General features: G+C 38.4%; 1 protein-coding gene across 1 annotated transcript in view; it reads right to left on the bottom strand.

Moving 5' to 3' along the window:
- HEATR1 (HEAT repeat containing 1) overlaps window positions 1–19,206 on the bottom strand; it is a 60,806-nt gene extending 41,600 nt beyond the window's left edge. Inside the window, exons 1-16 of the mRNA XM_033198779.1 lie at window positions 19,092–19,206; window positions 18,621–18,794; window positions 17,846–18,062; window positions 14,562–14,703; window positions 12,677–12,778; window positions 11,331–11,471; window positions 10,329–10,540; window positions 10,036–10,169; window positions 8,529–8,631; window positions 7,036–7,146; window positions 6,535–6,652; window positions 5,377–5,484; window positions 2,488–2,583; window positions 1,951–2,039; window positions 795–1,006; window positions 377–498 (exon numbers count right to left, since the gene is read on the bottom strand). Of these exons, the coding sequence (XP_033054670.1) occupies window positions 377–498; window positions 795–1,006; window positions 1,951–2,039; window positions 2,488–2,583; window positions 5,377–5,484; window positions 6,535–6,652; window positions 7,036–7,146; window positions 8,529–8,631; window positions 10,036–10,169; window positions 10,329–10,540; window positions 11,331–11,471; window positions 12,677–12,778; window positions 14,562–14,703; window positions 17,846–18,062; window positions 18,621–18,762 (2,049 nt within the window). The 5' untranslated portion in view covers window positions 18,763–18,794; window positions 19,092–19,206. The remainder of the gene's footprint in view (window positions 1–376; window positions 499–794; window positions 1,007–1,950; window positions 2,040–2,487; window positions 2,584–5,376; window positions 5,485–6,534; window positions 6,653–7,035; window positions 7,147–8,528; window positions 8,632–10,035; window positions 10,170–10,328; window positions 10,541–11,330; window positions 11,472–12,676; window positions 12,779–14,561; window positions 14,704–17,845; window positions 18,063–18,620; window positions 18,795–19,091) is intronic.
- Window positions 19,207–24,182: the final 4,976 nt, after the last annotated feature.

The following is a 24,182-nucleotide window of genomic DNA, read 5'->3' as shown; positions in this document are numbered from 1 at the left end:
CACACATCTAATACCTTTACAAAGGTTTATTTACTGAGGCAAAGATAATTTTCTCCTCTTTGGGATTTTATTTTGCTACTTTAACAACAACAACAAAAATACTAATATTTTAAATGGGAATGAGAGAAAATGATGGTAAAAAGGATATATTCTTATGGGTGTGATATGGATCCACATTGAACAAATATATAAAATGTTTTTAAAGATTTCAAACATTGCACAGAATTTATTAAACAACACTGTAATGTTTCAAGTAAAACCAAGTACTCATGAATAAAAAAAAAAATTTGAAGAAAAATCTAATAAAGCAAAAGCTAAGAATTTAATAAGCATATGAGAAAGAAATCCAGGGGTTGGACTTTCACAGCATACTTACCATCTTTAACATTAACGAAGGATCTCCTAAATTTATATTATCAGCTAACAACTCAATCATCTTCTGATTTGCCACACCAGTTAGTTTTCCTGGCTTTGGGCTTTTAATCACATTTTCAAGAGCTGTAAAGTAAAATTGAATGCAGAGAGCTCTTATGTCACCAACACCAAAGAATCATACGAAGAATTCAGGCAAACAGTTTACTATTTTTTATGAAGGTTTGCTTTTTATTTTTCCTTATATCCAATTCTGAATTTGTCTATCTATGAATTGGCTTCCTTCTCACTGTATACTTTTTATTTTGGCAAAACTTTTAAAAGACCTTACTGGCATATAACATGACAAACAAGAAATTTTAAATTTTCCTTGTTTTCTTTTGTACTGTTTACTTTTTCTAAAAAACAACTAAATTTTTTACCTTCTTCCCAGCCTCTTAATAGAGGGTGCAGAGAGCAGATTCCTGATTTTGATAAATATATAGCAATTTTCATCTCAGCAGATTCCATGTCATCATTATTGATAACCATAAATGGCAGCAAACATACAACCACCTGATTTGACAACCGATCATTTTCACTTAGTATCTCTTCTTTAATCAATATGTCAGCTGCTATCTTAAGTACCTTGTACCTAAAAGACATGCAAGCATATTTGGTTGAAAGACACATTGGAAGGCTTCAACTGGGCAAAAATTCATCATTACATTACTCCAGCTTAACTGACAATATCCTGGTCTCCTGACCAAAACTATTATTCAGGCACACTAAGACACCACTTAAAATCCATGTCAATAACAGAGTTATCTGTGACAATATTTTTATTTGTTTATTCCTTGTACAAGCACTGGGATTATAGGCATGAGCCACTGTGCCTGGCCAACAACACTTTTAATCTGCTCATCCTGTCTAATCTTAAAAAAAATAATAATAATTTTTCTTAGAGAAATCACTAGAGGTTAACTATAACATAAGACATATCACACTAGATGTCTCAACTCTACTGGAAATCAGAATCACTCAGGCATTCAAAGAAAATGAACCAAGCACGTCCTACATGATAGATATCTACCCATATGATAGACACAAAAACACATAAGACACACTGTCATCCTCTACGGAGCTTACTTACTTTTTCTTGCAAAAAGCTTTGGTGCCAAAAATGAAATAAACAGAGCTCATTAAAAACTTACCACAGATGGTATCGTGTCTCTGAACTTATTTTTTAATTTGTTTAATACATTGGTATTTGTCTTTAATTATAAAGTAAAAATTATATAAAGTAGAAAATTAGAAAGTCCTTCCCCTCTTACTTCCCAGAATTCAGTATCATCCATTATGTATTTCCTTTTGCATTTTATTAAGAGAAATTCCAAACACAAGAATAGTATAATGAACACACACAAACACAAATTAATTAACTGTATAATGAAAGAAAGTATTACATTAAGATCTGTTCTACTACCACAACAAAGGGGTCATGTAATCAAAGCCTTAAAAAAAAAAAGAAGAAATAGAAAGAACTTGATATAAAAACTTCATCAATTCAAAATAGTGTAAGGAGAAATGAATACATACCATTCTCTATTCTTTGAAAGTTCCGCTCTTTGAAAGAGATTCAGAAGATTTGAAATCGTCACTTCTGCAGTGAAATGTTCTTTGAAAATCTAAAGGGAAAAAATATCCATGAGTAGATTTGTACTTGCTTCAAACATATATGGTGCTTTTTAAATGTAAATTTTAAAAAGAATGAATTATAAGGAATTTCTCCCAGGAATCCTAGTACAACTTAAAAGTTTTAAGATGTATTTCTCAAAAGTGGCATTCATAAGACAATAGTCCCAAGGTATTTGCTATTGATGAGAATATGTTAAAAGCAATATAAAAATTCACAAACCATTTCCTGTTTGAACAACTTCCATATGTATTTAATATATTACATTGTGAATTCCCATGAGTTTCTCCTAACCAGACTTAAGTCTGTGCTCTCCAGAGAACAAATTTCCCATGGAAAAATAATTTCCAAAAATATTCTAGTCTCAAGCAGAGAATCATGTGAGAAGGGCAAGAAAATTTACAAAATTGTATATCTCAACAAATGACAAATTCACTCACCTCAAAAGCACTTATAGCCGACAAAACAACATCCATATTATCATCATCTAATCGGGCTAAAACAGCTTCTTTTATGAAAGACTCATCAACACCCTCCTGAGCAATAAAAGAAAAAAATTAATTTAGCTGTTGCTAAAAATCTCTTAAGGCTTTGCGCTAGAAAGGAAGTAGGGTTTTGTGAAACACACCCCAGAACAACAGCCTAACACAGGCTCTGCTCGGGCTGAGGACTGAAACACACCAGAACTAGGTAATCGCTAAGGGCCTTTCGAGATTAATAATTGTTTGGTAAAATCTTTTTTGAGTTTTCAGTGAAAATACAGTAAATATAGTAAATATGGTATACTCCAAATACAGTTTTTGTAATTAAGGAGTTCATCTTATTAAAGTGAGAGCCCAGATACTGACAGGGTATAGACTAAAGAGTATGAATGTCTAATTTAAATCCGAGCTCTACCACTTACTAGCTGTGTGACTTTAGTCAAGTCACTTAACCTTTCTGGATCTCACTATTCTCACCTATAAAACAGGTTTGTTAATAATAATACCTACCTCCAAGGGTTGTTAGAAGATTAAAAAGTATATGTCAGTCTGTAGCACAGTGGTTTACATGTAAGTACTGTTAAAAGTTAGCTAGTATTATCTAAATTTTTACAAGGATAAGGACATGTACTACAAGGCCAGTCTGCCAAAAATAGAGATCATTTTTTAAACATAACAAATAAAAGAAAACAATGTCTATTCATTCACAGAGAAAAAAAACTAGGTCTGCTAACCAACCTGAATACATCCTATCAGTATGTGGCAGGCAACTAAATAATATAAAAAACATAGGTCACTCTGTTGGGAGAAAAATGAAAATTCATAGAATTCACAAAGATTAAGTTAGTTAGGCACAGTGGTGCATGTCTATAATCCCAGCTACTCTGGAGGCTAAGGTGGGAGGATTGCTTAAGCCCAGGAGTTTGAGGCCAGCCTGGATAACAAAGCAAGACCCCATCACTTAAAAAAATCCTCAAGAGCTAATAAGCAGCCATATATCTGAACCTGGAGTTTAGAATAAAACCTATGTCCTGTCATGGATGGAGAAAAGCAAATGAAACATGGTATGCAAAGGAAGACATCAACCGCAATTATAATACTCAAGCCTGTAAGCTGAATGTATGCAGCTAACCAAACCCAGAGAACGGGAGAGAAAGGCAGTAAGAGTAAAAGGAAGGATGAGAACAACTTCAGAAACAGAAGATTCCAGGACTCCCCCTTTATTCCAGAAGAATTTCTTATCACTAAAATCCTCCTATCACAACAAAGACTATTATTCAATGAAATTATTTAACACATCAACAAAATAAACCTATTGGCAGTTTATAAAAGCAGAATTCACGCTGGATCAAATAAAGCAACATTTCTCAAACCTGAATATTACATCAGCCACTTTTAAAGAAACTTTCTCAAAGATCTAAATGTTGTTTAAATTGTTTATTGTTTATATATCAACCTAAAATTAAGTATAACTTCTTAAAATATAGATGACATAAAACAAAAAATTTTTTTTAATCTGCAAGGGAAATACTAAAAACTATAAAACCAATGCAATTCAAATGAAGATGAATTTAGTGTGATTAACTGTAATTAGCTGAAATTAAATTTTACTGATCATATGATTTTACTTGTAATACGAATCTGGCTATAATTGCTGTGACACAAGTTCGAGAGGTCGGCATGTTTACACTGCCATGTGCTACACGGAAACTCAACTCTGTTACCGCTTTACCCTATTCCAGAAATTTCTCAAATATGCAAATCATAGTGCATAATTTTAGATATGACACAGATGGAGCATTCCTATTTTAATTATAGTAACTGTAGTAAAATGTATATACAATTAGCACCTCACACCCACAATCTGAAGGCTATGTAAAAAAATAATGAGTCCATCTGAAATAAAGAAAAATTTTGAGAAAACAATACTACTATCAGTGGCAATTTGTAATTTAGCAAAAATTGTAAAAGGACTGCTTGAATGACTAAAGTTTGGAAACTACTATTCTATTTGTATCACTACCAAGTCTTCATACCAATGCCTTTTGGTATAAATGCAAATTAGACCAAATTATTTACAAATAAAGTCAGCCTCAATACATATTTGAAGCCACTTACATTTTAAAGACAAATGAAACTGCAGGTACCCAAATCACAGAACACTGTTCAAAAGTTATCACCCAAATGTCCCAAAATATGCCTTTATCTAAAATTAAGACTACCAAAATCAAATTTCTTGGCTTTTCTTTAAACAGGGTCTTGCCCTGTCACCCAGGTTGGAGAGCAGTGACATGATCGTGGCTTACTGCAGCCTCAACCTCACGCCCCAGAGACCCTCCTACCTCAGCCTCTCAAGTAGCTGCGACCACAAGTGTGTGCCACCAAACTTGGCTAATTTTTTATTTTTTTTTTATTTTCCTATAGAGAAGGGGGTATCCCTATGTTGCCCAGGTTGGTCTCAAACGTTTGGGCTCAAGTGATCCTTCTCACAGAGTGTTGGGATTATAGGCATGAGCTGCTGTGACCAGCCCAAAATCAAATTTCAAAACTAAAAACATTCTTAATTAATGAACCTATGTGAATTAATCTACAAATTCCAGTTTGAAAAACACTAAAGATAAACAAATAACCATCAATGTGGAAACATAAAAGCAGTTATTAGGTTATTGTTAAAATGGGGACCATTGGCACACACAGTCCTAAAGTAAGTACTCTCATGAGGTTTATTCAGTTCATCTGTACAATTATCCACTATCAATTCTAGGTGGTAACTCCAATTTCTTATTCAGAATTACACTGTTCATCATTAAAAAAAAAAATCATACACAAAAGCAATCCGAAACAAACCTTTGATGTTTGCATGATCTTTTTCAAATGATTAATGGCCAGAAGTCTCACAGGAGCAAGTGGATGATTCAGGCTGAGCATCAAAGAAGTATCAGAATCTGCTAAAAACTACAGGGTTCAACGTAATTATCAAATTATTTCACTTAATCTGAACAGTCTACGATCAAGAATAAAACCCAAAGAAAACCAACCCAAATTGTCCAACATTTTCAGTAACAACCATCTAACTACAGAAAACAAACAAAAAAAAGCAAAATCTTTGTTTCTAGAACATTATTATATGAGTTGCAACCGATGAAAAAAATTTGTATTGTTGGTGGTATGATTTCACATATATTTGTGTCTATGTGTAGGTTTAATTTGGTGAAGTAATTCTACAAAGTAATTTTGTATTTTGTATGCATATCTGATTCCAAAGTAAAGAGCACCTAAGATAAATCACTGTTTCAGCACCTCCCAGAAAACAGAATGCAACTCATCTACATGATATAACAAATAGTGACACTCAAATTAGTGACACCTTAGTTCACTTACGCAACTAGACAAAAAAGGAAGTCTACCCATCAACCTAAGATTCGGAAATGCAACACCATCAAAGATGAAAGTCTAATTATGGAAGAGAAATACTAAAACAATCATATTTCTCTTCATAATTATCTGTTTTTAAGGCTCATTAAAGAACTTCTGCTTCAATGTCTAACCTCTAGTAAAACGCTTTAGTCTTGAATCACCAGAAAATTTCTCGTTTTAATGTGATCATGAAATAGAACCCATCTCCCCCTTGCTAATCAGCACTATAAATAGCCATTTGTGGCTGGTACACCGGAAAGCATAGACCTAGCTGAAAGACAGAACGCCAGAAACCTACGTGAGGCCATCCTTTGATGATTCTTAGTAAATATCCCGTACAAAATTCTCCAACAATACTTTTCCTGAAATAAGTATCATGTTGATGGTTATGTACAAATTATTGTACCTTTCTCCAATTATTCTATTCCTGCCTCAGAGCCGCACTTCAGGCAACTAGGCAAACTATAAGGTCATCTCTGTAAAATTTTCCACACAATGGAAAAAACTGGCAAATTTCCTTCTGGATCTCTTCACATAACCATGCAAATGTACCCCAAATTGTCATAATTCCTTTGGAGAACAACATACCTGATACTTTCCTCCACTTGTAGAAAGAGAAACAAACTGATGAAAAAGCTCTTGTTTCTTCAGATCTGCAATTTCCTTTAAGTGTTCCTCTAATACAACATCTAACGTTCTGGGGTATCTGGGAAGCAATTAAAGAGTGAATTCATTATTCTTAATAAATTTATTAATCTCATACACCATATGCATATAAAGGAAAGACATACAATTTTAAAAATTACTGAGACTATGACTTGAATTTTAACAAATGTCGTATGCAAAACCAAATGATATTGGTCAAGTTTGTTACTATAACTACTCCAATAACAAAACAGTCTCTCTATAAAAAATTATACTCTCCATAGCCCCCACACAGTCACTATTTCCTCTTATATTTCAAATATTTTTAATTCCGATACTCGACGCTCCTTGAAGAAAAAATTTAAAAAAAGACAGTCTTGTGAATCATATCTTTATAGAACAGGAAGTACTTTAGAAGAGCATAAACATACATGCATAACTTACTTGCTTTCTAAAAGCCTAATGAGTGGGAGAAATTGTTCATTAAGCAAAGACACTTTATTAGAATCCATTTCTTCCTGTGAACTATATGAAATATACTCTTCAAATAGAAGGCTGTAAAAAAAAAAACCACAGAAATATCAGCATACGTAAGAGTTACTATTTATTGAGTACCTACTATATTCTAAGTGCTTTAGAAATATTATCTCTAATTGTCATACTTATAAAAGGTATAATTTAACACTTATTTTACAGATAAAGAAACTAGGGGCTTGGTGTAGTGGTTCACACCACTGGCATTACAATCCCCGCACTTTCAGAGGCCAGGGCAGGAGGACTGTTTAAGGTCAGGAGTTCGAGACCTGTCTGGACAACACAGCAAGACTACATTGCTATTTAAAACTGTGGTGGCTCACGCCTGTAATCCCAGTACTTTGGGAGGCCGAGGCAGGCGGATCACCTGAGGTCAGGAGTTTGAGATCAGCCTGACCAACAAGGAGAAACCTCGTCTCTACTAAAAACACAAAATTAGTCGGGCGTGGTGGCACATGCCTGTAATCCCAGCTACTAGGGAGGCTGAGGCAGGCAAATTGCTTGAACCTGGGAGGCAGAGGTTGTAGTGAGCTGAGATCGTGCCACTGCACTCCAGCCTGGGCAATAAGAGCAAAACTCCATCTCAAAAGAAAAAAAAAAAAAGGAAAAGAAACTAGGGTATAAGTCTTCCAATTTGCTCATGAGTACAGCAACAAAAGGCAACACTCAGTGAGCCCTTCTGTGCCAGAGTGGGGTTTCACACTTTAAGCCCCAGTCTGATTCTAGAGCCTATGCTCTCAACATTACTACATGTATATACTCTCCTTTAATTCACAAACCAACCCTCTGAGCAAAGGGGCATGAATGATGCACACCAACACATAGGTACCCTCTTGATGCTACAAAATGGCAAAGTCACATCCACTCTCACCTCCAAAACTTACTATAGTCCTGGAAGTGGTAAGGGCAGAATTACACCTATGTCTGACTGCAACGCCTACATCTTTTCACTGCATCAAGTTGCCCATTAAGAAAAAAAAAAAAAAAAAAAAGACTGAAGTATCTTTAGAGCAATGAAATAATCCTTACTCTACGCCTACCTTCAATATTGTTTCTAAACGACATTTACGGCGTTCTAATTGCGATGTGTTATTGCAGATAGTATGGTCCATTTACTAATATAAAAACTTCAAATGGCCAAAAACTGTGTTTAGTTATTACCCAAATTTAGCTTAACCACTAACTTTCCATTTTCATCTAGAAGCACTAAAGACATGCAAGAAAAATTACTTTTGCTTTTAATGCTGCCAGTTACTGGATTAAGTACTTAATAGTTAACGAAATGATACAGAAAAAACAAGATATACATTAAAAAGGAATACTGGGAAATTTCTAACCAATCTTGAAAATAACACTGAGTCACAAAAATGGAAATCAAAAGCATGTCAAAAATAATAGCTTACCTAGCCAACAAATGGTCTAAGTTGTTCTTCAGTGATATTTTTGTAAGTATAGCTTCTAAGTGTCTCTTATAGATTTGACCATCCATTCCTTCAGTTTCTTCTCCTTAATATGTAAAAATTATTTTGTCGGGAAAAATTTATTTTGCAAGCTAACATTATTAAATTCACTTATAGCAGAAAATCTTTCTCAGAATAAAATACACTGATATCCAGCTTTTTATCTATTTCCAGAAGTGCATTCCACTTATTTAGTCATTTATACTTTTCAAAGCTTTTTTGTATAGATCACCTTCATTTTTCTTTTATCTGAAATTCTCTATTTTTAACAAGTACTATCATGCTTATAACGATACTAAAACAAAAGTCCAAAATTAGTCTTTCCCCAGGTAACATTACAAATTAGTTGTGATGATCCCAAACAACTATCTCTGAAAACAGGCTAGACTTTCATCTCAGTACCTACCCCCTTACTGAACCAAGAGCGGTCATCTATTTCAGATTTATAATAAACGTATGAATCTGATCTTAGCCCTTGCTTTCAAGAATGGGCCATTACTCATTACCTTCAGAATAGGAAGAATACATTTTCATTTTGCTAGTCACTTTTCTAAAATGCATGTTTAAACCAAGATTTGGTTATGAAAACCTCATTTTCCAGTAGACCAACATAAGTTTAGAGAAGTCTTTCTTAGGATTCTCCAAGTAGCAACAGAACCTAGTGTTTCTTCCTAGTCTTTTTGTATTTATTAAAAGACGTAACGCAAACAATCAATTTCTAATTATTATTATTATTATTATTTTTGAGATAGAGTCTCGCTCTGTCGCCCAGGCTGAACTGCAGTGGCGCAAACACAGCTCCCTGTAGCCTTGAACTCCCTGGGCTCAGGTGATCTCCCACCTCAGTCTCCCGAGCAGCTGGGATCACAGTTGCATGTCACCATGCCCGGCTAATTTTTGTAGAGACAGGGTTTTGCCATGATCTGCCCATCTCAGTTTCTCAAAGTGCTAGGATTATAGGTTTGAGCCACCTGGCCCTCTAATTATTATTTTTTGCTTTGTTTCATAATTTGGATTTTTATGTATAAAAATTTTCTTGGTCTTATATTTTTAATTACTATAGGGAAAAGACTTTTTTGGCAACTGGATGAGATATTCATTGTAAATGAATCACTATTCATTAAATATCTAAATGAGAAGGCAAAGGTTTACTCAGTAATGAATTTTAAAATTATTCTAGTCTTTTTCATGTAGAGACTTTTTAAGTATTTAAGAACACAGATCTGAAAAAAAAAGTAGAATTCTAAGAAATTACTCATTTAATAAGGATCTCTCTTCAACCAACCTGCTCCCCATCCCAAATGTTTCTCACTTAAGAAATAGACAAGTTACACAAGAACAACTGGAAAACAGAAATTTTAAATATTTTAAAGCTGTTAACCAGGATATGGTTACTATTTTAAGATCAAATCTTAGAAATTTTCTGGACAAAAAATACAAAACCACATACCTGTAACATGATGAATGATGGAGACAACCAGATGGGGAAGCATGTAACGTAGAAGAGGACTGACATCATAAGTTTCAGAAATCCCATGAAGTATTGTAGTAAGATCGGGAACACTACATAAGTGAGGGAATGGCCTTTAAAGAAGCAAAAGTACATATCGTGTTGACTTTACAAGTTAGACAGCGAGTGACAATATAAACAAATATACATAATCACTTATCTTACAAAAAAATTATTCAAAATAATTTTATTCACCTCTGACTAGCACCATTTCTCAATTCAATGGTACATACTTTTTCCCAAGGCTCTCTGGCTTCTGTCTCTGCAGGAGCACTATCAGGCAACTTAATCCATCCTTGATCAAAGAGGGAATCTTGGTCAATGTTTTGATGATCTGTGACGCCAATGAATTCACAAAGGTATCTTCCATGGTCACTTTCACAGAAATTTGACATATTATCATGTATGTTGCAGCTCTGTAATCTGGTAAAGATGATTTCAATCCCTAAATATTTTTTAAATATAAGGAAAAATGATAAACCATATTATTTTCTGCTACTTTAAATGTTAATCTGACAAATTAGAAATGTCATAGAGATTAATACAACCTAATGCATAGTCAATCACTCTTCAGACGTAAACAATAAAGGAGCTGACCCCTTTTTCAGAGTGGATACAGAGATGAGACAAGTCTGCTGGACAAGAAAAAGGATCTCAGAAAATTTCCCAACTCAAACATCTACCGCATGTCCTAACAGGAGCCAGTAAGCTCTTCTTTTATACATAAAATACTACTTATGAGAGGGAGACCTCAATCAGATCACTAACGGAAGAAACAAGTCTGATGAAAGATAACAAGTTGGGACACTGTGGGAAGTGAAAGCAGTACCTCCATGAGGCACCTGGGAAGGTAGCAGGTAACAAGGCATTTGGGAAGGAGAAACGCTGAGAGGCAGGAGCCAGTGCACAAAGAATGCTGAGCGGCTGCTTACGCCCCGAAGAGACTGTCTACTCCATCCGTCTTCCAGTGAGGTACAAAGACTGCTATGGAAATCAATCTAGGAGATAGCGGCAGGGCCAGACAGCCAATGTTTATTCTTAAGAGTCCTGATTAAGGTCCCAGTCTGGTGAGTTTCCAATAAAAAAGTGTCATATTTTCAACCTAAAGGCTAAATCTCATCAACCATCTGAAATAAACTGTCCATTTAAAAACACTTAAATCTAAAAAAACTTTCGAAAGCAAGAAAATTCCTTTAAGTACAAAATAATCTACTTAACACATCAGCAGTGCCAACCTTTTGGATATAGGGGAATAGTTTGGCAATGATATTGTCTGATACATCCTCTGCAGCGACCAGTGCCGACACTATGGTGGAAGCATAGAAAGCCAAGAGCACCCTCAACTGAGCTGAGCTGCCCGGGGACTCAGCAAAAACCTGAAACAACGAACACAAACAAAACACATTTAACAGTGAAAGGGAAGTAGAAGGATTGCTTGAGGCCAGGAGTTCGAGGCTGAACTACGATGGCACCACTGTACTCTAGCCTGGGCGACAGAGCAAGACCATGTCTCCAAAAAAAAGTGAAAGGCCAAATAAATATTTACAGTTCTCCTGAACTACCATATGCAACAATGAATAAATACACAATGTGACAAGAATTAACTGCCTAATGATATTCCTAACATTTTAATTTTTAAAATTTTTTTTTTGAGGAGTCTTGCTATGTCACCCAGGTTGCAGTACAGTGGCACAATCTTGGCTCACTGCAACCTCCACCTCCCAGGTTCAAGCAATTCTCCTGCCTCAGCCTCCTGAATAGCCGGAATTACAGGCGTGCGTCACCATGCCCAGTTTATTTTCGTATTTTTAGTAGAGACGGTGTTTCACCATGTTGGTTGGCCAGGCTGGTCTCAAACTCCTGACGTCAAGGGATCTGCCTGCCTCAGCCTCCCAAAGTGCTGGGATTACAGGCGTGAGCCACCGCGCCTGGCCTTATAATTTTTTTTTTTTTTTTTGAGACAGAGTCTCGCTCTGCCGCCCAGGCTGGGGTGCAGTGGCCGGATCTCAGCTCACTGCAAGCTCCGCCTCCTGGGTTTACGCCATTCTCCTGCCTCAGCCTCCTGAGTAGCTGGGACTACAGGCGCCGCCACCTCACCCGGCTAATTTTTTGTATTTTTTTTAGTAGAGACGGGGTTTCACCGTGTTAGCCAGGATGGTCTCGATCTCCTGACCTCGTGATCCGCCCGTCTCGGCCTCCCAAAGTGCTGGGATTACAGGCTTGAGCCACCGCGCCCGGCTGGCCTTATAATTTTTTAAACAGCTTTCCCAGGTTGAATATTCCTGACATTTCTAGAAGTTTCTTTGAATAGTCACTGTAACTAGAATCTGGCAAGGAATAGGCATTTATTTTTGTAGAAAAACACCTTTGGTGATAAAAGATTGATTCTTAAAAAAAACAAACAAACAAAAAAACAAACCACAGACTCTCAAACTACTTCTGCTTCAAAACACCAGACCATTTAACAAAATAAATTTATCCAAAGTACCACTGTTATTAGGGTATGCTTTAGCATGTTTTCTTCATTCAAAGCAGGCAATCTTTTCATACAATTATATACTCATGAAACAAGACTGCTCACCTTCACAGATTTTGTCACCAAACTACAAATGAAATCCATGAATCCAAGATCTTTGTAGCAGTGAGTAATCAAAGTTCCTTTAGCTAAGGGCACTCCAGATTGCTGTTATTGACAGAAAGAACAAACTATTAGCGACATTCATCAGCTGATCCTTATTTAAAAGTATTTACCCTAGTGATGTCTTCATACTGCTCCAATTCATAAATTAAAAATATAATCACTCCTTATAACTGGTGTTGGTGATGAAATTAACACATAAAATCATGTAAACTTAGAAATTCAAAAGAGAAGGTCAGCAAAGAGGGCAGAGGTATTTAGTGAAAAATGTTTGCTTATCATATGTCATATTTTGAAAGGTATTTACCAAAATCTGGATGCTCTAGATTCTCAGTAATTTTACTGGTTCGATATGGTTTCTGAGCCAATATGATATGCTACTGTCATTGCTTTACAATAACGCTAAGAACAGAAATAGATGAGGAACCTGGACAACTTATACCACTATTCCCACCGTCTAGCATTGTACATGGTATGTAATAGATGCTCAATAAATATTAAGTGAAAGGAGAATTTTAAGTGAACTTTAGTAGGTGAGTAGAGTTTGGATACCTGGAATAAGAATGCCTAGGGAGCAGCAAGGTCCAAGGGTAGATCAGAGAAAGAATAATTTTGATGCTATGGGCAGAGTGAATGTTGGGAAGAGCAGTTTAAGAGCTTTATCAAAGGCTGGCCTTCTCCAACGTTCTTTAAAGTGCTTTACATTCAGATTCTTAAATTATCCTTGTAATTAAAGAGTCCTCATTCCTCCTGTCTTACTAATTCTGAACACTGACCCCACTACCATCATCAGCCAAATGTGCACAGCCCCATGATCTGTTAGCTTACTCTCATCCCAATGTGCCTCCTCTCCTACCCCGGATCACCATGCTCAGCACGCAGCAAAGTTCCTGCTAACATACGTCTACTTTCCTCCACCATATGCTGCAGAGTGCTAACGGCCAGTCAGTTGGTTTGCCTACAGTATCATGCTGTCTTTTCTTACCCAGACCCTTCCTGTTACACAAGCATCCTTTTATTCGTCTGTAAATTAATTACTAGCATCTTCCTCACAACTTTAAGAAATTATTGAAGCCCCTGAAGTTATCTTTATCCTTTTCATTTTTGTAAGTATTTTCTGCCTTTGTTCGTCTTCAAGTTCTCAGTTCCAAAATTTAAAATGCCAAACAGCATGGTACAACAGAAAGGCACAGGCTCTGGAATCAGACTGGGTGTTCAAATCTCAACTCTGCCACTTTTTAGTTATGTGAACTTTGGCAAGCAGCCTGTCCTCATCTGTAAAAATGAAGTTTTGTGATAATCCAAGATAATATAATGTACATTGCCTAGCCTGACGTCAGATACTAAATATTATTATTATTATTATTATTATTATTTTTGAGACGGAGTCTCGCTCTGTCGCCCAGGCTGGAGTGCAGTGGCCAGATCTCAGCTCACTGCAAGCTCCACCTCCTGGGTTTACGCCATTCTCCTGCCTCAGCTTCCCGAGTACCTGGGACTACAGGCGCCCGCCATCTCGCCCGGCTAGTTTTTTTTGTATTTTTTAGTAGAGACGGGGTTTCACCGTATTAGCCAGGATGGTCTCGATCTCCTGACTTCGTAATCCGCCCGTCTCAGCCTCCCAAAGTGCTGGGATTACAGGCTTGAGCCACCGCGCCCGGCCACTAAATATTATTAACATTAATAATAGTTTCAATTGGAAGTTAGGAAATAAAAATGATGGAGGTAATTATCTGGACTATCCCCAGGAGCACTGACTTATTTTTTCCTAATTAAATCCCTTAATCAAGATCTGTGATTACAGACATGTGTCATTCAGCAATCATACCTTAACTGGCAACAACCAGAACCATTTGTGCTTTGAATTATTAATTTTTAGAAGCTGTATGACTCGCACAAATATTCTTGTCTCGTGGTATGGCAGAACACAAGCAATGAGGCTATCTTGATTATAGAGATGTATATGGAACCTGGGGAAAAAAAGCAAACAGTCCAGCTGGATACAAAACTTAATAATAAGCACCTATTTCCTCACATGCTCAAACTGTATATTAATGAGCTAAAACAACCTAGAATGAGTAGCAGTAAAAATCACACAATTATAAGCAAGACACAGAGCATTTAAAAAGTCCTCAATTTTGCATTCACATATCCTTCAACATGGTCCAGCCAATTCCTATGCAATATCTTTGAATATTCAACATCAAAATCTACATCCCATTAACTTTCTCTCAGCTTTAAAGTTTTTATTTATTTTTTTGAAATAGAGTCTTGCTCTGCCACCCAGGTTGGAGTGCAGTGGCGCGATCATGGCTTACTGCAGCCTTGACCTCCCAGGCTCAAGTGGTCCTCCCACCTAGGTCTCCTGAGGAGCTGAGACCACAGGTGAGCACCAGCGCAGCTGGCTAATTTTTTATCGCCATATAGAGACCAAGTCTCCCTGTGTTGCCCAGACTAATCTCTCAACCATTTTTTTTTTTCGAGAGGGAATCTTGCTGGTGCTCAGGCTAGAGTGCAGCGCCACAATCCCAGCTCACTGCAACCTCCACCTCCCGAGTTCAAGCAATTCTCCTGCCTCAGCCTCCCAAGTAGCTGGGACTACAAGCGTACACCACCATGCCCAGCTAATTTTTTTTTTTTTTTACTTTAGTAGAGATGGGGTTTCATCATGTTGCCCGGGCTGGTCTCCAACTCCTAAGCTTGGGCAATCCACCCACCTCAGCCTCCCAAAGTGCTGGGATTACAGGTGTGAGCCACTGAAACCAGCATATTAGTTTGACATACAATTTTAGCACTATCCAAGCCGTTACTTTTTCCATGAAGCTTTCTTCAACTATTCCAGGCAGAACTACATCCAAAAACTGTGCTTAATCCTTTATTACGGCATTTATTTCAAAACAGTAATCAAGGGCAATGTACTTACCTATGTACTGAACTTAGTATTTGCTGAATAAATAAATAAGTTATCTTAAGAAATAAAATGAAAAATCAAATGCAAAAAGGATAAGTATTCCTTACATTAATGATCTATTTGGGGGTAAAATTAAGTGCTAGAAAACAGAGAGAAATATTACAGACTTTTAAATATTCTTTTTTGTCTGACTGCCCTAATGTTCTGACAATCAGAAGACCCAAGTTAAAATTATATTTTCTTGATGACTCACTTGCTTCTTGAAAAAAAATTAGTTTATCCCCATGTCTCCATTTTTTGTTTTTTTTTTTGATACGGACTCTCCCTCTGTTACCCAGGCTGGAGTGCAGTGGCGTAATCTCAGCTCACTGCAAAATTCGTCTCCTGAATTCAAGTTAATTCTCCTGCCTCAGCCTCTCAAGTAGCTGGAATTACAAGTGCTCACCACTGCACCCAGCTAATTTTTGTCTTTTTCACAGAGACAGGTTTTACCATGCTGGCCAGCCCATGTCTCCAATTAATGGAATAGAAATCTACTTTTAAAATATGTAAGGTGGACTGGGTGTGGTGGCTCATGCCTGTAACCTCAGCACTTTGGGAGGCCGATGAGGCAGGAGGATCGCTTGAGGCCAGAGTTCCAGACCAGCCTGGGCAACAAACTGAGATACTGTCTCTACAAAAAATGAAAAAAAAAAAAAAAACTAGCTGGGCATGGTGGTGCATGTTTGTAATCCCAGCTACTTGGGTGGCTGAGATTGGAGGATAATTTGAGCCCTGGAGGTCAAGTAGGCCATCATCACACCACTGCACTCCAGCCTGGGTGACAGAGTGAAATCCCGACACTCAAAAAAAGTAAAAATAAAAAAGACAGCCATGCGCAGTGGCTGCAGTGGCTCACACCAGCACTTTGGGAGGCTGAGGTGGGTGGATCATGAGGTCAGGAGTTTGAGACCCACCTGGCCAACATGGTGAAACCCCACCTTTAAGACAAAAAACACAAAAAATTAGCTGGGCTTGGTGGTGGGCGCCTGTAATCCCAGCTGCTTGGGAGGCTGAGGCAGGAGAATCGCTTGAACCTGGGAGACGGAGGTTGTAGTGAGCTGAGATCGTGCCACTGCAGTCCAGCCTGGGCGACAGTGCAAGACTATCTCCAAAAAAAAAAAAAAAAGACATACATAATGGGAGAATAAACAAAACAAAAATGTGTATGCTGTGATGTGATACCAATACGTGAGAACATAAACCGAGGAAACTTACTGAGACAATTCCCAAAGCAGATAAAAGATCAGACCTTGGAAATGAACTTCAGTTGTATCCTAGCTCTGCCACTTACTAGCTGTGTGACTCGAGCAACTTAACCCCTCTAAGCCTCAGTTTTCTCAACTGTAAAACAAGGATAATACAAGTAATCTCACCAGAGGAATGCTGTGAGAATTAAATGAGATAATGCAGGTAAAGTGCTTGGCAGGGCCTGGTGTATAAATGCTCAAAACACATTAGCTACCACTGTTTTTCTCAAGTAATGGTATTTCAGAGGATAACACTGTCTGCTTCCCCAACCATTTTGTTATTTTGCCAAGAAAGAAGCTTAATACTCATTGCCCCAAGTGTACAGGAACAAGCTGTAATGGCAAAGTGACATGGGCTCCTCAGAACTAATGAGGTTAGGATGGGAGAGGTGGCTCACGCCTGTAATCCCAGTACTTTGGGAGGTTGAGGCTGGTGGATCACCTGAGGTCAGGGGTTCAAGACCAGCCTGGCTGACATGGTGGAACCCCATCTCTACAAAAACACAAAACATAGACAGGCATTATGGCAGGTGAATGCAATCCCAGCTACTTGGGAGGCTGAAGTGGGAGAACTGCTTGAACCCAGAAGGCAGAGGTTTCAGTGAGCCAAGATTTCGCTATTGTACACCAGCCCGAGTGACAGAGCAAGACTCTATCTCAAAAAAAAAAAAAAAAAAAAGAACTAATGAGGTTACACTATTTACTCAAAATCATCAGTAGTTCTACTTTTCACTATTAACAAAAAAGAATTTAAAGGCAGAAGAGCATGCTCAACTCACACAATGGACACTGTATCAATCTCTTAATATACCTAATTTTACAGCTTTCACTTGATAAGTGTTCTCAACTACTTCATTTTTTAAAAGACCAAAGTGATTAGCCCATAGTTATTTCTGTAATTCTATTAGCTACCTGTGAATCAACCATTCCAGACACTTCTGTGCCGGCTTAAGGAGGAAGTAAGGCGACAAGTGAATAAGGAATAATGAAATGTTTTCATCCAGCTGTTTGTTTACTGCTTTGGTCTGAACGCTTCGCTCCAAGGTTTTTGCTAGCTGACTGAACAACGGTGCTTCAAACTGCTCAAAGGAAGGATCGATTCCAAGCAACTCTTCCAGGCCAGTGCATCCTAAATTTCAAAAAAAAAGCCAGTTTATTTAACAATTCTTTGCAAACAAACTCATCTCACATCTCTTTTTATTTACCCCTAAGAAGTCTCTGAATTCTTTAGGTACATATAATTTATAATACAATCCCAAACACTGATTTCTAGTTTTTAACATATAGAGTAAATCCCATCTCATCTACTAGAACAGAAAGCACTTCGTGGCAAGGAACATTGCCTTTTTTTTTTTTTTTGGCTATCCCCTACAATAACTAGGCCAGTCTCTGAGAGGACTTCTCCTCTCAGTCACTGCCTCCATCCCCTTTTAGCTGTTCTTCTTTCTGACATATTAGTTGACCTCTCTTAACCTCGTTTCACCTGTGAAATCCAGACACCACTACTCAGAAACATTTCAAGAACCAAGCACCTGGCTCTTATGTTCTCTTTCCCTTAAAATATACGTCAACATGTTAGAAAATGCTAAGGAAGAGGATAACGCAGAAGAGAAAACAAGAAAACAAACAAAAAAGTAACATCCAGAAAACGCTTCAAAGAGCTTTTCAAAGTTAAAAGATGGCTCACCTATGGCAAAGGCGGTGTCTCTGTCGATGGTGGCCGCTTCCTTAGGGTCAAACAAGAGAGAGGCAACTTCATCTCTAGATAAGAGGCTGGCATCACTTTGAGGGAGGGCGAGTCGTTGGAGCTGCTGGGCTAAGGACGTCATCTTTCACGCCAGCGGAGTTTTAATGACACAGGCTAAAAAAAATAACCACTTTGAGAAGTTTCTACGAAACTATGAGGCGCCTCGTAAACAAACAATTTTCCTCTGCACTCAGAATCGTCATGGACACACAACACGGCTGTCCTGAGATTTGTGGACCCCTGGAGAGGCAAAGACGATGGCAACAGCGCTAACAACTAATTACAGCACCGGCGACTGCGCCAAGGTTTTCCTTCAAACCTGGTTCCGCAGATATCCGGAAAACTCTTACCCTCCTTCAGTATGCCGCCCCCATCCGCAGCCACATCAAGCGGCTCTGTGCTCCTCCTTACCCGGAACTGGGAATTTCGGTATATCTTGGAATGCAACAACTCTTCACAGCAGCTCCCACATGGTACCCAGGAACCGTACCCTCACCCGGAAACCTAAAACACGCTGTAGAGCAGCTTCCGGCTGCAGGCACTACGGCAAGTGAAGAGGTTCAAGACAGCTCCGCCTCCCGAGACGAAAGCCCGCCCCCTCAGCCCGCCGCCCTCAGCCGGCCGCCCTCAGCCGGCCCCTCAGCCAGCCTCTCTTCCGGCCGAACTCAGGCTCAAGTCTTAGCGTCGCCTCCGTAGCTCCAGTCTAGCCGTCTGCGCTGCGGCTCATGTCTGAGGCTTTCGGTCTCTGGATGGGCCTTCTGTGGGCTTTAAGGATCCGTAGCCGGAATCATTCATTCAGTATATAGTGATCCAGCCTTTACTAGATGCCAGCGGCACCGCATAGTGCTGAAAGCCACGGGTTGTGAAGTCACGTGGTTTGGGTTCAAATCCTGGCGCTGGCGCCTGTCGACCGGGTGAACGCCACCAAATTATTTCGTCTCTCTGAGCTTGTTCCTTATTCTACAAAGTGGGAAGAGGCCGAGTTTGTCGTGAGATGAGCTTCTGCTGCTAGTACAAACCAATCTATGAATGCTGGGCTCCACCGCCCCAGAGCTTGGGGGAGATCTTGTTACTCCTCTTGGTTTCCATTCTCGAGGGGGTACTTGGCATATATTTTTTTCTTTCAAAACGAATCCTAGCCGGGCGCGGTGGCTCACGCCTGTAATCCCAGCACTTTGGGAAGCTGAGGCGGACTGATCACCTCAGGTCAGGAGTTCGAGACCATCCTGGCCAACATCGAGAACTCCCGGCTCTACTAAAAATAAAAGAATTAACCGGACGTGGTGGCGGGCGCCTGTAATCCCAGCTATTAGGAAGGCTGAGGCAGAAGAATCGCTGGAACCCGGGAGTCCGAGGTTGCAGTGAGCCAAGATTGCACCACTGCACTCCACAGAGCGAGACTGTCTCAATAAATAAATAAATAAATAAATCGAATCCTGTTGAGGTACGATTTACAAACAATAGTTGCACCCACTTCAGTGGAAGAGTTTGATGACTTTTAGCAAATGCATGTATAGGTGTAATGTACCTCCCCAGTCAAAATCACAAAGTTTCCATCGCCTCTAAAAGTTGTCTCTTGACTGTTCGCGAAGATTCCTGCAACCACTGGTCTTCTTGGCGTTACTACAAATTAGTGTTGCGGAAGAGACAGTATCCTTACGTATGAATATACCTAATCTGTTTCCAAAACACTGTGGTACGCACTAGAACTAGGATGAACTGACGTCTTCCAGACGGAGTGAGATCGGTTGCTCTATCTTTTTTGGATGCGTTAACTTCTCTGAAGAGCTCTCTGGGGCCAGGGGGTCAAGCCTTTCTGTAACTGCCTTCCCTGGAGAATGTCGGAAACACAGCTACAAATCTGGAGGCCCTGGTTTTCTATACTTCATGCAGATTCTCTTCCATTTACAGTCTTTTGTTGTTGGTTTGCTTTAAAAGCATTTAAAACAACTAAATATTTTCTTCAATAATTAGTATTTCTACTGATCGTTAATAATCTTCTTTCCATGTGGTGTTAAGTGCCTTGCAGAGAATAACATGAAAATTCTAGTAGTACCTATTTCATTCTTACAAACAGATCTCTCAAAGGATTTTTTTTTTCCTTCTAACGTGTCACAGGAATTTTACCTTTACAGAAGCAATCAGCTTTCGGTACTTTATAAGAAATGAACACCAGGTCTGTTTTATCGATAAGATAATTTGCTTTTCTTGCTTAAAAAAAACCCTATATATTTTTTCAAAGCTTTATCAAAGTGAAACTTTAAAAAGTGCTACAAAGAGTTGACTCAGTCCTTTCTATGTCAGCTGTGATGGCATATAGTGCCATGCCGAATTTTACTTTGAAAAGTAAAAAGGAAAACAAATTAGATGTTCATAAATGTAATTTTTTAAAAAAAGCTTTGGTTTTAAAAAATGTAATAATCTTGAATTATATATTTTTATCCATTTTAAAAGAATTATTTGGATTTGTTGTGATTATTACATCCTCGAACTTTCTAATTATGTGCCTGTCTCACAGATTATTCAACTGAGGATGAGAACAAACTTCATTTCTCTTGTTTTTGAATTTAAAATACCAGTTATAGATCATAGGTAGCTCTGCAATTCTCCTACCTAATAATCCTTTTCATGGCTTTTGCTATTTACAATTATTAAATCCATAATTTTAGCCATGATTGACATGTATTTCTTGATAGAAGGAAAAGCATTGTTTTCAGAGACTACACTTTAACCATACATTCTCTTGTTCTGACTGGCGGCGGAGTTCTCACAGTAGAGTGGTCAATTCTGTTCCTCATTTCAATCACTGTTCATGGCACGGACTCTACCTTAAAAAAAGCAAATTTGTAAGAATGATTTGAATGAGTTTTTTAAAAGGATATTCTCCCTCTCCTACCCTACCACCCCTTTTAACCCAGAGTAGAGATACCTTGATTCATTCCATGTGTACTTATGACAGGCTGAGGGTATAGGGTGAACAAGAGACTGAGGTCTTTCGGTGAAACCCCGTCTCTACTAAAAACAACAAAAAATTAGCCAGGTATGGTTGCGGGGCCTGTAGTCCAAGCTACTCGGGAGGCTGAGGCAGGAGAATGGCGTGAACCCGTGAGGCGGAACTTGCAGTGAGCCGAGATCATGCCACTGCATTCCAGCCTGGGCGACAGAGTGAGACTCAGTCTCAAAAAAAAAAAAAAAAAATGACTGAGGTCTTTGCTCTTGTGTAACTTGCATTCCAGCAGAGAGGCAATACACAAACAGATACACCGAAAACAACCAGGAAATGTGATAAGTGCTTGATGACAATAATACAAAGCCATATAATAGGAGTGACTAGAAGGTGTCATTAGTTTGAGTTGTTAGCGACCTTTAAACTGAGACCTAAATTTAAGCTGAAACTTGAATTTAAACTGATATCTGAAGGAGAAGTCTTGAAAAAATTGCGGTCATCCCAGGTAGGATTGATCTTGGCATTGACTCCACTCCAATCACAAGGGATCCTTTCTGTCTGTCAGATATACCAAGCTGGTATTTTCTTCATAGCCATTATCCCCACTTGAAATGACCTGATTTGTCTGTTTGGTTACCTGTTTATTTCTTGTATTCCCTCACTATAATACTGGCTTCAGCAGGTTGACAGGAAGCCCGTCCCTAAGATTTATGCAGCCTGAGAAAGAGTACAGATGGACCCACTGCTGTAGGTATAAATATTTAAAAGTTATAAATCAACTTAACACATTATCAACTAGGATATGCTATAACTCTCAATATTGGCGAGTAAACATTTATAATGGCAAAATAAAAACGTTTTTATATAGCTGAAAATCGGCAAAATCTGATTGCATTTACTTATTATCATACCTGTCCAGGTGTCCTATTGATTGGCTGATGGTTTTGGATGAGTAATAAAGACTTCTATAGTTAATACATTTCCTATGTATTTAGCCCATGAAAATTTGCTTTCATTTCAGCAAAATGACCATGTATGCTGTTTAATCAAGATTTTTATGTAATTGTGTTCTATCAGAAATAATGATCCAAAAGGATTAAAAGCAAAATTTAATTATATTCAAAATGTAGAAAGTTTGAATGTTTTAATAAAAATATAAATTAAATTAAGAAGCAATACATTAAATCTTTTGCACTTTTTTCAAAAGATTTACCTTTCTTGTAAGATGTAGAATATAATTAGTGACAACGTTTTTATTGATTGATTGATTGATTGATTGATTGAGACGGATTCTCACTCTGTCGCCTAGCCTGGAGTGTAGTGGTGCGAGCTCAGCTCACTACAACCTCTGCCTCCCAGGTTCAAGCAATTCTCCTGCCTCAACCTCCCAAGTACCTGGGACTACAGGTGCGCACCGCCATGCCCAGCTAATTTTTATATTTTGAGTAGAGACAGGGTTTCACCATTTTGGCCAGGATGGTCTTGATATCCTGACATTGTGATCCGCCCGCCTCGGCCTCCCGAAGTGTTGGGATTACAGGTGTGAGCCACAGCACCCGGCCTTTTTTTCTTTTCAGACAGTCTTGCTCTGTCACCCAGGCTGGAGTGCAATGGCGCGATCTCAGCTCACTACAACCTCCGCCTCACTGGTTCAAGCAATTTTCTGTCTCAATCTCCCGAGTAGCTAGGATTACAGGTGCCTGCCACCACACCCGCTAATTTTTGTATTTTTAGTAGAGACAGAGTTTAATTAGTGACAAAATTTTAAGTAAAATCATTTAAATAAATCTAAAGTTTTATTTGTTTTTTGGTAAATATTACTTAATGAAAGTTTTCATAAAAGTAAATTACTCACAAGCGTATCATTCAATGTCCACCTAGTTGCCAGTGTAAAGAATTGGTATCACCCTTCATTCATGTTATGTCTGTATCTACCTATTTTCAAATTTCAGAGTCATGTGAATTGTTTAATATTGTTAGATGTTCCTCAGCAACCATATCTGATTGTTGAGAATTCTACACTAATCCCTGAGTATATCAGAACCATAGATTGGCGGTGGGGGGCAGGGGAAGGAAATAAGAAATTACATGTTTGGAACTACTTAGATAGAATACTTTATAATGCAAAAATATGTTCATGTAGTTTGAAAGGAAGAGTGTGACAAATTAACTTTTCTCTTACCTAAGCATTTCTGTATTCATCATCCTGGTCGGGTCCTGGCCAGGTGCAGTGGCTCATGCCTGTAATCCCAGCACTTTGGAGGCCGAGGTGGGCAGATCACCTGAAGTCAGGAGTTTGAGACCAGCCTGGTGAAACCAACATGGTGAAACCCTGTCTCTACTAATAATACTAATCCCGTCTCTCCTAAAAAAAAAAAAAATGGCCGGGAGTGGTGGCACATGCCTGTAATCCCAGCTACTAGGGAGGCTGAGGCAGGAGAATCTCTTGAACCAGGAGGTGGAAGTTGCCGTGAGCCGAGATCGTGCCATTTGCACTCCAGCCTGGGCAACGAGAGCGAAAGTCCGTCTCAAAAATAAAACGAAACAAAAAACAA

The sequence above is a fragment of the Trachypithecus francoisi genome, unplaced genomic scaffold, assembly GCF_009764315.1.
Source record: "Trachypithecus francoisi isolate TF-2019V2 unplaced genomic scaffold, Tfra_2.0 Lachesis_group5, whole genome shotgun sequence".
Taxonomy (NCBI): domain Eukaryota; kingdom Metazoa; phylum Chordata; class Mammalia; order Primates; family Cercopithecidae; genus Trachypithecus; species Trachypithecus francoisi.
Note: the sequence above shows the minus strand (reverse complement) of the source record. Positions and strands in the feature narration are given on the sequence as shown.